Raw genomic sequence first — 16,563 nt, 5'->3', positions numbered from 1 at the left:
GCATCATTGTGGAAAATGATCAAATGCTTCCTATAATTGCTGAGCAGCTTTTTGCATGTCCACTGGTATTTTTGCCCATTCATCTTTTTTAGTGATGAGCTCCAACTTTTTAAGGTTGGAGGGTCTCCTTGCCATCACCCTGATCTTTAATCACTCTCATCTCCCTCCACAGATTCTCAATTGGATTAAAGTCAGGACTTTGGCTGGGCCACTGCAAAACGTTATTGTTTTCATCCGCTAACCATTCCTTCACCACTTTTGCGGTGTGTTTTGGGTCGTTGTCATGCTGAAAAGTCCACTGGTGCCCAAGGCCAATGAATGAGCATCGTCTTATTATCTTCTGGGAGACGCCTGTGCCGTTTCCAATCAAGAAAAAACTTGCTGGTTGAATAAAAGTAACTTTAAGTCAAAATTTGCCAGGGGTATGAATAATTTTGGGCTTGACTGTATCTGCTGTATTGTTATCTGTTCTCCATAGCCAGTGTCGTGCCATCTACCATATATCAAACTGTTGCTCTCTACTCCGCGTCCTCATGGTGGTCCCCGGACAACAGTTTGCTCATCCGACTGCTTGCTTGCAGCTTTGTCGAAGCGAGGGTTGCGTTCATTTCATAATAAAGAGACATCCCGGATCAACTGTAAGGGCGGTTTGTGGCGCCGCACATGAGGGGTATGAACCTAATATAGCAACGAGTTTGACCGCCCGCCCAGCACTCCCCATATACATAATCGAGCGCTTCCACTGGTCCTGTGTGCGGAAACCGGCCGCCATCTCCGGAAACTACAAGTCAGCTGCTGGAGGTGTTTATACATCCACGGTTTATCCCTGAATTAGCTTGATGGCAAACGTCGTCAGTTATTAGGGTGTTTTTTTTACACTACTGGCGTTGTTTCTGGAAACAGTTTAGCGGCTGTTGAAAGGCTGGAAACTAAAATTCTGTGACCGTCTGTAAATATGAAGTCTGCGCTTCTTCTCGAGGCTTTCTCTTTGGCTTGTTTTGTGCTATTAAGCCAAGTGACAGCGAAGGTAAGGCTAATGTTAGCTAGGTTAGCTAGCGTCACAGAAAAATGATAACGTAAACTTAATTATCTTCCCACTAAATCTCCAAAGATTAATTGTCTCTCGAGTCTTGACAGTTAGCTAAGGTGGAGAATAGCTTAGCTAACTCTTGATATCCTGGGATTTGCACTTTCCTATGACGATCATAAACCTCGCAAAGGTTGCTAACGCTGAACTGACTTCTGAACATATATGATCATATGGCAGCTACGTACTCACAGTGCCCCTTTGTTGGTGAACTATAGGTTCAACGAAAACTGAAATTAATAACGCCAGTAAAAGTTGGATTTATTGCATGGCTGTTGTATATGACCGCGTCAGGTTTAGCTAGCTCGATGTACCGCATGTGTCTGCTCATTAGTGTATAACGTTAGTGTACGTGTGTAGGGAGGCTAATGTATATATCAAAGCTGCTCGTCAATCGTGTGCAATGTGCAAGAGAAATACATTGGTACAATATGGTTGACAAAACAAAGGTTATAAGTTGATGAAGTGGATACTACCACTACTGACTAGCAATAGCTTACTTTATGAAGCACTTTTTAAAACGTCAACAAAGTGTTTGAAGAGGGAGAAGAAGAGGGGAAAAAACAAACAGGAAAAAAGATATGATGCATGTAATCGATCTGTTACAGAATTCTGAAGACATCCGTTGTAAATGCATCTGTCCGCCATACAGAGACATCCAGGGACAAATCTACAAGCAAAATGTTTCCCTCAAAGACTGGTATGTGAAGTGCGTCACTACACTTCCCTGAATGATATGAGCTGTCCATTTCCCGCTTTCTACTGGCCTGGTAATGTTATTTTCTGTCTTTTTTTTAGTAACTGTCTCCATGTAGTTGAACCCATGCCAGTTGACGGAAAAGATGTAGAGGCTTACTGTTTGCGCTGCGAGTGTAAATATGAAGAGAGGAGCTCAGGGACCATTAAGGTAAGTTGACAGTGAGGCTTGTGAGTCAGAGAGTGAGGGATTATAGATTACATTACAAGTTTGTCACTTCACTGCAGGGCTGTGTGTAATGATTACATTCATTATTGATTCATTTTTTACTTTACTTGCTGTTTTAAAATGGTGAGAAACAATATTTCCCATCATATTTGAATCACCAAATCCTTTGTTTTGTCTAAGCAGCAGTTACATAACCCAAAGGTATTAAATTTACTGTTACAATAAAATAGAGAAAAGCAACTAATCCTCACATTTGAGAAGCTGGAATCAGTGAATGTTTTGCTTTTCTCGATATATACCTTAAATGATTTATAGATTATTGTTGCAGATAAATTGTCTGTCGTTCAACTGATTGAATAGTGGACTGATTGTTTCAGCACTACTTGTCACTTAAGTCACAGTGTTTTCTATGATTGGATCGTACACATTTTGAAGGAAACCAAACCAGGCACTAATCATTCTATGCATTTAGGTTACCATCATAATGTACCTCTCCATTCTGGGCCTGCTGCTGCTCTACATGGTCTACCTGACCCTCCTGGAGCCCATGTTGAAGAGGCGTCTGTTTGGACACTCGCAGCTTATCCAAAGTGATGACGATGTTGGGGTATGTGTTGTCTAAGTGCTACGGCACTGCAGCTCAAAATAAGAAAGTGCAGTAATGTTTCATATTATGGTAATTACCTGAATTACCCTTCCACCCAGACAACGAGGTATGAGAATTTCATGTACAAGTCTATAGCGCCCCTTTGTCCAAAATGTCACATGGGATTTATCCTTCAAGAGGTGAATTTGGAATGTGCTTCAAATGGCACATAAAATACAACAAATAACTTCCGAATCAGCAGCCATTAGCCAAAATCAACATGTAAATGTCAAGTTTGACAGCAGTTCATTTGGGCAAAGTGTTACAGCAGCTGGTCTCATCTGGCCAGATCCTGCAAGCTGTACTGTATGGATAAAATATACTCCAAACACAGGGAGTGGTGTGTAGGTTTTAAAAGTGCTTTCTCACTCTGTATCAGATCCATTAGTAACCACAATCACAGGCAAAGAGCTGCAGCAGTGCATGAGACAGGCAGCTTCAACCATTTCCTGTTCAGACTAGCTCTCCATGTTTTTTGGCACTAACTTGATTCTTAAACATTAAAATGAGAGACCAGGTTCCTTCATTAGGTCTTGTGATTAAAAGAAGGCGGGTTAATGTAGCTACAGTTCTGCTGGTTTAAACCTGGTTATTTAGATAAACACAGGCTTTACAGACTAAGAACAGAAAAAAATTGCTCAAGCAGTAAAGGCTGCTCAAATTTCTTGCCGTGGCAGCATAAAATTACTAAACAGGTTAAGCCAGTTCCCACTAAATGTATAGAAATGAGTAAAAAAGAACCAACTTGGAGTAGACAAGGGTTTTAGACTGATCTCACAATTGCAGTGTATGCATAAACGGATTCTGTTTTTTGGGTTAAATGTCTAACTGTAATCTAGTAGCTGATGTAGTTGTCATTTCCATTCCTGGCTATTTCAGCAAACAAGTATCAGTTCAAAGTGACATGGGTTCAGATATTAAGAAAGGAAAACAGTGACTGCCTTTGCCTGAGGCGAGAGGGGGAACTGCTGCTGCCTTTCTGAGCACTTTGTGTTTTCACTGGCAAAGTTCAGGAAAGAGGAAGTGTTACATGAGAGTTTTCTTTTAAAAAAAGCTGTTAAATGTGACCAAGCAGTCTTAAGAGCCTAAATGTTTTACATGGTTAGTGTGATACTGTTTAATGAAAGGAAGATGACAACTAAATATGCAAAATATGCTAATGTTCAGGTTCATACGCTGTTGCTTCTACCTTTACGGAGGATACTTGTTTGCTGTTTGTTTAGAAATAATAGGAGATATGTAATTATCTTTGCTTTCTCTGGGTTTATAGCTCAGCAGCAGAACAGGAAAATTACCACTGCTAGAGAAAGCTTATGACAGTAATGCTACAATGATCTGGCCCAAAGTTTAGGCTATTTGTGCACAGTAGCTTATAAAATGTCAAAGGGATCAAAACAAGTAGAGAAAGATTTATAAGCAAAACCAACATAGCGGGAAGCTCTGCTGCTACATTAATTACAGAGGAAATGGTTGGCTTGTAATGTTTAGTCAGTCTTTGATACAGAGAGGCTGCCCGACTGATAACGTTGCTCACAGATGGCAGTTGTGGCTGTGATCCTCCCAATCATGTTCTTGCATTTACTTTTTATGTGTGCAGCAACTCTGCTTTTATAGAACGTTACAAAATACTTTGGATTGGATTGGATTGTTATTACAACCCCAATTCCCAAGAAATTGGGCTGCTGTCTAAAACAGAAACGAAGCAGAAAGTGATCAGTGATGTGATCGAGGTTCATCACTTCGTGAAACACTTGATTGTATCAAAGATATTACTGCATGGCCGAGACTTCAAAAAACTGCTCTAGGTAAATGGTTTGTTTACCAATGATAGCATTCTGTTTTTATTTTTTTTTCCATTCTGTGTTTTTAGGACCAACAGCCTTTCGCCAATGCTCACAACGTTCTGTCCCGCTCACACTCTCGACCCAACATGCTGAACAAGGTGGAGCACGCTCAGCAGCGCTGGAGGAGGCAGGTCCAGGAACAGAGGAAGTCTGTGTTCGACCGCCATGTTGTTCTCAGTTAAACTGCCGTGTGAACAAGAGTTACTGGTGGAGCAAGAAAACAAAACAAAACAAAACAAAAAACCCCACTGTGACAGAACCCTCAGTTTATATCGCTTCCTTTCTCTCATTTGTGGTTTGTAGCTCATCAAATGTGACACTTCTGAGGTGAACATGGTGAAGAAATCTGGATCTGTAGAGCAAGAGTCCCTGGCAGATGTGTAATCAAAGCTGGGAGCTCTTATTTAGTCTGCAGGCAGCACAAGAGATTACAGAGAATTCATTTTTGCACAATCTTGAACGAGCAGTCTTAAATAGAGTTTCCAAAAGCTCAATTTCCTCTCTGCCTGCAGTCGGGTTTGCAGGGGTGCCAAGTCATGGGAGAATTTGCAATGAAACATTTGATGGTAGAGACTAATAAATGTGAGATAAAAATAAATCTTTCAATTAAATACATCATAAAGTGAATACTTTCTCTCTGGCCACAGTGTCAGGTGCCATCAGTCCAAAGCCGAACAGTCTTTCACTTACTTACAAACCAAGCTGGCTTTGAGACTAAACATCCAGATGTTGGCTGATGCCGCTCATCATAGCTGGATAACTGAACCAGTAATGACCTGTTAACGTGTAGCTGGTGGGCATTTCCCACCCAAAAACTAACTGGAAGTACTGCTCTCACCACAGGAGAAAGGAAATAGTGTAAAACTGAAAATCTTTCAGCCTTCTTTTGAAGATGCATGTTTTATAATACATCTTTTATAAGTGTGTTTTCAATCCGTCATTCCTACCATGATGTTTAATGTCTCATAACTGGTGTGAAATCCATTGTTTAATGCAATACTTGGCATTTGATACTTACAAATAGTTCCACTGAACCTCGTTGCTGAAATCGATGCCATTTCTTGGTGATGTCATAGTAAACGTAGCCGTGCTATTGATCCTCATCTGTTGATCATCTGCTGAAATCAGTGCCCTCTTCAACTGCCTCAGCAAATGTCTTGTCTTATATTTTAGCACTTTTGTATGCTTGGTCAAACATCAGTTCCATTATGAAGGTCTTTATTATTATTATGACAGAGCTGTGTTACTCTTGAGTTCATAGAAGTTTATTTTGTGTATATTGGGGCTGTGTACATGGGCAGAGTGGATGAAGAACCACTGTTGGGAGACCTATGAAAGTGTTCTTAACTATTGTATATGTGAACCTTTAACTTTGAAATAAATTTATGTAATATTTGTGATTCCTGCATTGGTAATGCATTGAAACTCCCTCACACTGAACATTACATGCATGCTTAATCTGTGACTTTTCTTTCAGCTGGAAGAACAAAGAACCCCCCCAGTTTGTATCTGAAGAGATAATACAGATTGGTAGCTGGATGATTTATGTGAACATAGCTAATTCCAGGAGGATTGATAACAAGTTCGCTTCTCTAACCTTCAATGCACCACTGCCCAGTCTGTCAGTGTTTCTACACTGTCAGGTTTGCTGTATGATTGATCATTGCTGCTGTTTTGGGATGTAGTCCAACTTAAATATTTAAAAAACAAACTATAAAACGGCCTAAACATCTGGCAAAAAAGGACGAGCCAAGGTAGGACCCTCAATATTTAAAAAGCACACATTTGTTTGTTGGTTTGTTGCCATTTTACCAAACAAATTAGCCACGAGTCAGGGGTCCCCGAGGGTCTGGGGCCACAGGTCAGTTGTACACTTTGCTCTGATGCACATGTTGTTTTTTTTAATTGGTGAGATAAGTTCCAGCAGTAAATCTCTGACCCTTTGATAATGATTTCTATTCACTGTTTGGCTTTGACACCGCAAATGGAAAAATAATCTACAGGGACTCAGATCTGGACTTGCCTGGTCAAAAAAATTTTCCTATGAATACTTTGCAGACATGTTCACAGTTTTATTTGGAGAAGGACACCTTAAATAACCCCACCTGGTTCAAAGCATTATAGCACATTCAGACTGAACTTCTTCACTTACTTTTATGAACTGAACGACTGGAAAACTCAGGTGTTAAAGTTAAACTCTTCATTCAAACCAGCTGAACTTAACTGTGACTACATCAATTATTCTGCAAATGTTTACTAATTCTTAGTATCTTCTTTCTTTATTAGCCTAAGCAAAGTGATTCCCACACAGCTGCGTCATCATTTCCTGTGCAGTCTGCTTTTCCTTTTTTTCCCCTCATTGCATGAAGTTATACGGAGGAGACTATTTTTCCGCAGGAGAAAAAAAAAAAAAAAATCAGTTTTCAGGCTGCAGAGACAGAGAGCGACACAGAGGCTGTTAGAGAATGGAGCTTTGAACAAACACTGCAGCGACACAGAGACACAGGTAGGCTTTCTTTGTTTCACCTCATTGAATGTTGTATGCATAGAAATCCAACGAGATTTTACCTTTTTAAGTAACTTTGCAGCATCTTTAGAAAGCTGACTTCATGAGAGAAGAGGACTTTCTCTTTGTACTTTATAGTCTGCTGTATTGTTGATATGATGAACACGAAGTTATCCACAGGCGCTGACTTTGATCGATGTTGGCGAACTGTCTAATCCTCTAGTTTAAAGATGTTTAGAGGAGAAACGCAGTTCTTCTCATCTTTACTGCTGCATTTGCACGGGTCGGCCTACAGGGGGCGCCTCAGCCTTGGAATTTGATCCATCCAGATAGTCTCATGCACCCATCAGACACTGATGCACCCACCTGTGCTTACCTTTTCCTTCATGTCCCTACAAGTTTCAGTTCAGTTATTTCTTTTATCTCTTTCCGAGACAAACTCATCCTACACACACACACACGCTGCCATGCACAAACTCCAGAGTGTGAAACATTACACTACATTTGCCTTCAAGGTTTCTGAGTCAATAGTCAGACTGATCAGTTGTAGCTGCTGTGCGGTGAAGAGCTAAAATTGCCACGAGATAAAGGAATGTCCTTGCTCTGCTGGCACGATGTGTTGCAAGGCTGCAGCTGCAGTTATTCAAAGCATTTTTTAGAAATGGCAGCTTGGTGTTAACACGTTATTGAGTGAACAGTGAAACTTCAGATATGCAGACAAACCATTCTGTCAATAATCAAAGAATGACCTGGTTGGTCATAAGTCAGACACCTTATTGAGTATTTTTATATCATACAGTAAATGGGTGATTGTTAATGGCGCATACTGTAACAAACAAATATGTGTGTCCAGTACGGGTGAGAAAAAAGGAGGCCTCCATCCTTGCCAACACATACACACATGTTAGTAAGTATTATTTCAGTGTTGTTGTCTAAGCCAAGTGATGATAGGTTGAAGGATGTGTTTGATAGAAGCTTTAACTCCATGGGATTTAAAGTTGCCAGAAAAAAAACCCAAAATGCAGTCAAAACAGGTTTGAAGTGCGCCCGAGGCTGTGAACTCTAGATCTGAATAATCAAACAGCATGATTGCATTCCTGGTTATTCTCGCCGAACAACCACAGAATAGCAACAGTAACGTTCTGCAAAGCCAGACGGTTTTTCATTCAAATATTAGAAAAACAGATGAAAGAGCAAGAGAGGAGCCTTCACAGCACAGGTTGTGTCTCCTGTGTCGGTGCCGTCAGGAGCGCTGACTCGACACGTCAGCCTGACTCAACATAATGCTGCAGTTTAGGAGCCGCCTCGGGTCTGTTCCTGAGACCATTATTGCACCGCATATACTCTTATTCAAAATGAAGCAGCTACATTGAGTTCTTGTTGTTCTCTGCTCAAATTGGTTCAACGTTTTCAGACTTCCCTCGAACCCGTCGGCACGTCCAGAAGCTGAAGGGAAAGATCTGTGCTGAATTCTTTGGAGTGTAGGTGGAAAAATCCCCATAGAGCTGTGGAATAATCCCCCTGAGTGTTTTAGGATTTGGGATTCACGGCGGATCCTTAACAAACACACGTAAGGTTTAGGGATTTGATTTGAGAAAATAAACTCCTGTGTGAGTGTGGCTTTAGCAGGTGTGTAATCACGAGGAGAAAGACCCAAGATTTACAGCATCAGAGCCCTGAAATGTACTGTGGCTCGGAAATAATGAGCATTAAGCTATTGGAGCTTTGCATTACACTGTGGGGAGTCCTGTGGCGGACGTAAGGATTTCATGAGACATGTTGTGTTTTGATTTGAACTTTGTTTGATGCTCCCATGTCGTGCCAGCAGAGGAAGTGGGTTTTAATGAGAAATGCAGATGGCACTCAGATCAATGGAAACAATGAATTCCATGAAAGTGTAAGCTTATGTTACGTCCTGGTTAAACATCCCACAAAGAGCAGCCAGCGCCTCTGTCTTTTGTGCTCAGACAGTGAGGGTTCGCAGTGTTTTCAGGAAGGACAGTCTTTTTATGAGGCCTTGAAAGGTTTTCAGTGGGTCTCTGAGAAAAGCTGCGCAGCGGCAGAGCTCTATGGGCTTCCTGCTGGCTGGATGTTACGAACCGTGATGACGGATGTCTGGGTTTTTGTGACTTCCTCCGTTCCCAAGTCTGCGGGACGATAAGACACCCCGAGAGACTGCAAGGAGCAGGTTTTATGGATGGGTAGTGCTTCGGCATTTGGTGCAAAGATGTCACATGTGGCAGCACGGGAAGACACACAGATTTCATGTTCGATATCGTGAGGTTTGGGATCGACTCGCCTAATATCATGTGAACAGGAGGTCTTTGGTGCTGAGCTGAATTTTGACCTTGGAAACAGCCGTCAAAACAGTCTCCAATCAAGGTCCACTTGCTTACTTCTTGAGCATTTAACTGTATCACACAGTCTTCATGAGCAGATTAAACTTCCTGTTATTTTGTGTCATTTTTTTCTGGGACAAGGCGTAACTAACAACCTCCATCAGTTTTTCATCGTCCAACAAACAAAAGTCCCAGCTTTGTTTTAATAGAATGAGACTTGTTGATAAATCAGATTCGAAAAGGTGTTAAAAATCAGAATTTTTAAGTAATTCATGTATCTTAACAGTAAAAGATGTTTTTTTTATGGTGATCCATGTCCTGTGAGCCCTACAGTGCAGTTACATTTTGTTTGGTTAGATCTGGGGTGTTTATGGAGGATTAGCTAGAAAACAAATTGTTTCTTCTTAGAAATGTATTTTGTTTATGTCTCGTGTCCTGCTTTTGTCTCCTGTTGTGAAGCTCTGTGTGTATGAATAAGCTTTACTCACTAGTGAACAGATGAATACCTTTTAATGGCCACTGACCGCTTGGCCGTGGAGAAGCATGCTATACAAGCTTGGAATTCATGTGGCTTTTTCATGGTATTTGTCGTCTGGAAGATGAATGCACAGTTCACAGCCTGAAATGGTTTCACATGAGCTGACATGACAAAGATGCTCCTTATTTTGCTGTGAATGTTCCCGAACCGCAGCACAGACGGAGTTAAGTGGTTTAATTTGGTTGGAGTTAACTCAAACCTAGAGGCGGGATATTGCACATTACACAACAATGGCACTGTATGATTGAGAGATGTGCAATAGTGCAATGTAAGTATGTGCATTTGCTACAACCCTGATTCCAAAAAAGGTGGAATACTGTGTAAAACATAAATTAAACAGAATGTGATAGTTTGCAAATCCTTTTTCACATACACTCATCAACCTCACTGATTCTTGTAAATATCTGCTTATTCTGAATTTGATGCCAGCAGCATGTTTCATACAAGTAGGGACAGGAGCAACAAAAGAGTAGTGGAATGCTCCAAAAACACCTGTTTGGAACATTCCACAGGTAAACAGGTTCATTGGTAACAGGTGATAGTATCATGACTGGGTATGAAAGCAAGGATGGAGCAAAGTTCACCACTTTGTGAACACATGCTTGTAAAGAGGATGTTACTTCATGAGCTCAGGAAGACTTCTTAAAACTGTTGTTTGCAAATGATTGCATTCTGTTTTTGTTTATGTTTTACACAGAGTCAAACTCCTTTGGAATCAGGCTTGTAAATTAGTCTACTTAAAGAGTAGCTCAACAGTGTTTCACTGCCCTCTCTGGTTCAAAGTTTGACCACACCTGCACATGATGTCACGGCATGCTGGAGTACACCTCTACATCACTGCAGCAAGGTAAAACCGCTGGAGGTCAGCAAAAACAAGATTTTCAGGGCACGTTAATTTGATTTGATTTTATACTGCCAAACTGTGCCAAAATGTCTACTGCAACCTGCCCAGTGCCCCAGTTACAATCAGAAATACTAAAGATTAAACTATCTTTTCAACCAGCTACAACATTAAAATGCTATTGAAATGTAAATGCATCAGTAAAAGTAATAAAAAAGCTATTCATGACAATTTATCACTGACAGCTGCAGCTGTACTTTTGCTTAAGCAAGATCTGAAATGCGTGACCAGTGGTGAAATGTAACTAAGCACATTTACTCAAGTACTGTACTTCACTGAAGTACTTCATTTTATATTGCTTTATACTTGCACTCCACTACATTTAAGAGGGAAATATGTACTTTAATATCGCAACTATAGTTAAAAGTAACTTTTTGAGATAAAGATTGTACATGCAAACCCTTTCATCACTTTCTAAACAGCCCAACAGCATGTGAAGAAGTCAAAACAACAGTAAAATGCTGCTCAGATTGTATGATATACAGTAATATCACACTGACAGGGGCCATTCTGCTGCATGATTCTGCAATGATTTCTCACATCTGTTTTGCGGTAACAGTACGTCCTAGTCCCTAAATAGGATTTTAAATAACTTTTGCTGATAATATAGTATTATCACCATGTGGTATATTTATAGTCTGCTATAGTCTACCACTAACGATATGCTTTAAATATATAACAATGTCACTGAAATGTATTTGTGCGTGTATCTTAGTGGTTGCACAGTCATCTCTAACAGATGAAAGACATCTTTGTGTGGGTGAGATGTATTCCTGTTGAGCAGCGGGCCCAGTGGAGGGTTTCAGCGTGACAATGTGTTGCGACGCGGCCGACATGATTTCATCCCATCAGCAGCCCTCAGCTCGTGAATATTCATCCGCGCTCCTCGGCCCACCGTAACAATAAACAAGGGAGAGAGCGCGCGGCTGAATGCCTGGCGGAGGGAGGGCGGAGGAGGTGCCGGGGCCAATCCTGAGAAAAGCGGGGGGCAAACAACCCGTTCCCATGGTAACAAGTCCTGCCTTCCACTCCGCTGTAGGCTGTGAAGAGGGGAGGCAGGAGGGCTTTTTTTTCTCTTTTCTTTTTTTTTGTGTCGGTTTTGCTTGGAAAGACATAAGTCGAAGTTTATGGAGGAGGGCAGGTAACCAGCCAAACTTTTTCGAAGCGGAGAGGAACGGGATTTGTGCGTCGCGAGGGGATTATAATCTGAAAATGTCAGCAGCCATGGATGTGAGGAGAAACTCGGAGGTAACACACAGCCGCCAGCTTTTCCAAACGTTATTGACGAGCTAGCAGCAGGAGGATTGAACTCAGCTAGCGGTTAAGAAACCGGTGCCGGGAGGGGAAAAAAAGCCTAAAAGTTGCTTTAAAAAGTAGCAAGGTGCGTTTAAGTGTCGTCCTAATCTCCACAATGTGACCATATTTGGTCATAGACATGTGAGTTTAAACGATGAAGTGCAATAAGCAGGCTAAAACAACCAGACTGCGTTATTTATTTGTTTTGTTTTGTTTTTTCAGCTGAGCCTTTTGAACGGAGAAAAATGTCCCGGCGGACACAAGCAGTAACTCTGTGGACTGTAATTACACCGAGTTGTCGCCTAAACATGCAAAAAGTCGAACAGGCAGATAAGCAGAAACAGCACAGGACTCAGGATCAGATCTGTGAACTGGGGACTTTTCCTGTTCCACTTTGGACTTCAGCGGTTTGTGTTGGGAGATACAACAAACATGGGAGTTTTAAATGTGTGTGTTGTCTTAACATGCTGATGGTCATATTTTATAGAAGACTGTTCACATGCAGTTTTCTTTGTTCATGCTGTATGTGCTGTACATGTACAAATACAGCACATACACACATGTGCAGACCTGTGCACTGCGCATGTCATGTCATGTGCAAAACAGCAAAGATGGATTTAATGTGGAAATCTTAAGTGGCAGTAATTAAGTAAGACAAAATGCACATTTACATACTTTCTGTTCGGGCCACAACATACTCATGTAATTGTTTGTTTTACCCTCTGTCAGCCATGGTAGATTTAAGATGTGCTTGTGTGCGTGATTATGTGTGTGAGTTTGATGGAGATCTAGTTACAGATTATGTGATTTAAATTGCAAAGAAATAAAACGACACTGGCAAAGGCATGCTCTCGCTGAGTGCTTCATAGTTTAAATATGGGAGACTCTGGGTTCATCATGAATGATTATATGAGTTTTCTTAAAAGATTACAACTTAAACCCATCCGATCCTATCTTATAGACCATAATACAAACTCTAGAGACGTGACTAGTTTTTTTTAGCTCTCTTTTTCTCCCTTAAACTCTCTCTATTGTGCAGATCAAACAATGACCTTCCCCTCTCACTGGACAGGACTGTCAACACAAAGCTATTGAGGAAATTCTTCTCTGTTCTCTATTCAGTTCAACAGGAGTGAGCCTGGCCTATCACCAGAAACTTTTAAAGGGACTGTTGTTCACTCAACATCACAATGAAAGTAACTTTCCTCTTTCCTGTTCTATATCCAGCCATCCCTATAGTTTTGGTGTGTTTGTCTGGAGATCATAAAAAATTGACAACAATGGATCCTTGCATATAAAATCATTTAACTGAAGATAATTCATGTCTTGTTGTGAACAACTTTGTCCTTCTGCATATGCACTTGGGTAAAAAAGGTAGCCCTCAAAGAAATACTGTGGGTAAACTGTCATTTGGAAAGAGACATTTTTGATTTTTTCCTAATGTGCTTCACATGACAGTGCCATTAGGTGTGTTGTGTCAGAGCTACAGCCAATTGCATTCAAAATGTGCTAGCAGCATCAGCGGCAAGAGGGAAAGGTTTGAGTTTTTTGGTGATCTGCCCCTTCAAGGATGTCTGATTGCCTCTGATGATGAGAAATTGTGATGAGTATGTTGTATAGAACTTTCTTCAACAGGCATTGGCAAAATATTTACTGTGTAGGTGATCATTTGAGCAGCCTTTTTATAATTGTAGTGATGAAGGTGAGTGCGGTTAAATGGAATAGTTGTTGGAAGTGTTGAATTTCATGTTATCCTGATAGGTCTTTGTACTGAACTTGAACTTAATCTAAGGCGCTTGCTGTTATCAGTACCTCACAGTCATACACTTAATTGTACTTACACTGATTTTTGTTAGATAGGAATGGCTCTGAAGGAAAAGCTTTGTTCTGGATCTTGCTGAAAGGAACATCAGCCACAGAGGAGAGAGTATTTATATGCAATTTCTTCGAAGCAGATTTCTCAGTGAGGTGTCCACCTGAGTGTTGTTCAGGTCACAAGAACATCTCCCTCAAGCTCAGCTGACGTTACCAACCACAGAGAGAGAGAGAGAGTACTTCCTTAGAGAAGAAACTCTACCTTCACTTTTCATTCCCCCTCATGACGCATCCTTGCTGGTGTTTAGTCATATTTGCAGCCCAGGCTACACCGGCCTGGCTGTAGCATGTGGTTGCGTTGTAGCACAGCTGGAAGTCAGACTCAAGATCTAATTAAACCTATTTTTGGTTTGTCAGTTTGTGTTGTAATTCAGACATGAGAGAAAAGAAATGTCTGTTATGTTGCTGTTTTGGTGTTTTTCTTTTCTTGAAAGACATGTTGCTGATGAGAGTATGACAGGCTGTCCTGTTGCCTGCCAGTGTAGCTGCTGTTGAACACCTGTAAGGTGACACTGATACGACCTGAACTATAATCCTAGCCTCTGACTTTGCTTTGACACTTGTTGCTATAGATCGGATTCTAACCTGTGATTTACACATAATTCAAGTTACCTTGGCTCGATGCAGGTGGCATCTCTTAATTGACATTTCTTTAGATTTTGCTGAGTGATAACAATAAACTGGCAGCCACAGTGTAATGTAACTTGTGCAGGTCACAGTATAACCTATTCTCTTAATGCACTATACATCTAGTATATCAATGGGATCATGTCAACATTTACATGCCATGAGATGTTCTGCCTTAATTTTTCAGGATGTTACTTCATCTAACATTGTTTGCTCAGATACAAGCAGTTCACCATTGGCTTTGATGTCTAACGACAAACACTGTCAGCTGTGTTTGTGAACCTCTCAGCTCCTAAACACTTGTCAGAAGCTGTTGATATTCAGGAGAAATGGTACATACTCCTTCTTAAAGCTTGTAATTTAAAAATCTTTCTAAAGTAGACAGCCTATAACATGTAAGAAAGTGCTTGTGGCTTTGTCTTGGAGCGTCATTTTCATGTCATTAACCAGCACAACTTGTCATGGATCCACAAGTTCCAGATAATTAAAACCCAATGAACTGACGCTGTTGAGCTTTGTCATTATACATGATGCTTTCCCTTATGAAGTCACTCATTAATTTGAGCACTGGAAGCCAGAGGAAAGTCTAAAGTGAGTTCCCAGTCATTTGTCTTTCTTAACATTTTGACTTGTTAAAAAGTCTGAATGACAAAATATGTAATTTTAATACATTGCAACGGTTCTACAAACAGCTCAGCTAAATGTTTTCTGAACGGCCTCCTCCTCAAGTTCACCTAACTAAAACTACATGGTGAAGGTTAGAGAAAGAGAAGACAATCAAGCGTTAAGATTTTATGAGTGGCTGATGTGGAAAAGTGTATGTAATGTGATGTGTGATGATAATAGATTTTTTAGTAAGTGATGACATTGCACGTCTCTTGTCTCACTTTATTTTCTTGCTCTGTCTTCAGAATATTTGCATAACAGCTGTTTATAGAAGAACATACAGTGTTGTTTTTTTGCTGATATTACTTATGAAAAATATCCTATATAATGCCAAAAAAAAATCCAGTCTGAGCTCAGCATTTCTACCTGCTTGAAGCTGATAAACATTGACAGATCTGCTCTTTGTGAGCAACAACACAGGTGGTGTGTAAGTTGTCATCGCTTTTGTTGGCTTGGCTAAACTGTGACTTTAAGACTGAGGCAAAACAATGAATGAATCTTATCCACTTCATGTCCTTGGAAAAGTCACAGACTGTGTGTCAGAGGTCAGCTCCGTGACACAAATTCTAACCCCCCTGCTGCAGCTCAGATGGATATAAGCCTGTTTTCCACATGCCTGCCTCTGCAGCTGTGCATGCTCATATCTAGGTTACACAGAAGGGTTTTTCCTCTTTTCCACAAAGAGAAACTATGCCATGATTACTTTGACAAAAAGAGCTGAAATGGCTAAAAAAGGAGATAAAAAAAGATTCCAAGAATTGGTTCCACCTGGTCGATGGAGCTATATAGTGTCACCATCGCGAACCAAGTGGTGGAGTATGGGGGTAATTACATAGGCATGGCTATGTGCAACTGCCAGTAGCATCAACCTTGGTGGTTTTCTTTTACATAGAGATACATTGAGGCTGTCAGAGCCTTAAAGTGACATCCAGAGACAGCAGGTTATGCAAAGAATATACATTCAGAGTATAATTCATCAGTATTTTAGTTTAAGCTGAGTGGTTCTCCTGTTCCATCATTTTTGGCCTGCAACACAAGGTGGTGTGTGTGTACACCTCAAATGAACAGTGTGTGTGTTGTAAAGGCTTTTATGTGGTCTGTATTATCCTGGGTCCAGTATCAAGAGCTGGATTCCTTTCCACCAGGACTTTTATGCAACTCATCACCCACAGTGCTCAGTTTAACATTATCCGACTCAGCCAGCTCAATTCTCTTTTTGTCTATAGCGCACAAAACGGGTCTTTCTGCAGATATTGAAACAATGCCGTGGATCAGTGTGTGGGCTCATGTCTGCCAGTGTGTTGTGACGTCCG

The 16,563-nt window shown here is 40.8% G+C and overlaps 2 protein-coding genes across 3 annotated transcripts in view; both read left to right on the top strand.

Annotated features, from left to right (window-relative positions):
* The first annotated feature begins 796 nt into the window (after positions 1 to 796).
* Positions 797 to 5,902, top strand: tmem9b (TMEM9 domain family, member B). Its single transcript, XM_041936126.1, has 5 exons — positions 797 to 1,027; positions 1,696 to 1,787; positions 1,886 to 1,994; positions 2,485 to 2,619; positions 4,529 to 5,902. The coding sequence occupies exons 1-5, from the start codon at positions 956 to 958 to the stop codon at positions 4,682 to 4,684; spliced, it is 564 nt and encodes a 187-aa protein (XP_041792060.1). The 5' UTR covers positions 797 to 955; the 3' UTR covers positions 4,685 to 5,902.
* A 1,048-nt stretch (positions 5,903 to 6,950) lies between these two features.
* dennd2b (DENN domain containing 2B) overlaps positions 6,951 to 16,563 on the top strand; it is a 47,956-nt gene continuing 38,343 nt past the window's right edge. Inside the window, exon 1 of one of the 2 annotated variants that reach the window (XM_041933050.1) lies at positions 6,951 to 7,008. The gene's annotated coding sequence lies outside the window, so the exon portion shown is untranslated. Of the gene's footprint in view, positions 7,009 to 11,886; positions 12,035 to 16,563 lie in introns of those variants that run through there. The other variant, XM_041933041.1, reaches the window with a different exon arrangement.

This window comes from Chelmon rostratus, chromosome 1 (assembly GCF_017976325.1).
Source record: "Chelmon rostratus isolate fCheRos1 chromosome 1, fCheRos1.pri, whole genome shotgun sequence".
Classification (NCBI taxonomy): Eukaryota; Metazoa; Chordata; class Actinopteri; order Chaetodontiformes; family Chaetodontidae; genus Chelmon; species Chelmon rostratus.
Note: the sequence above shows the minus strand (reverse complement) of the source record. Positions and strands in the feature narration are given on the sequence as shown.

Excerpts from the sequence above, each read along its gene's own strand:
- tmem9b (XM_041936126.1), top strand. The coding sequence starts at position 956 with ATGAAGTCTGCGCTTCTTCTCGAGGCTTTCTCTTTGGCTTGTTTTGTG. Across the intron at positions 1,788-1,885 it reads AATGTTTCCCTCAAAGACTG|TAACTGTCTCCATGTAGTTG; the intron begins GTATGTGAAGTG and ends TCTTTTTTTTAG. Across the intron at positions 1,995-2,484 it reads GGAGCTCAGGGACCATTAAG|GTTACCATCATAATGTACCT; the intron begins GTAAGTTGACAG and ends CTATGCATTTAG.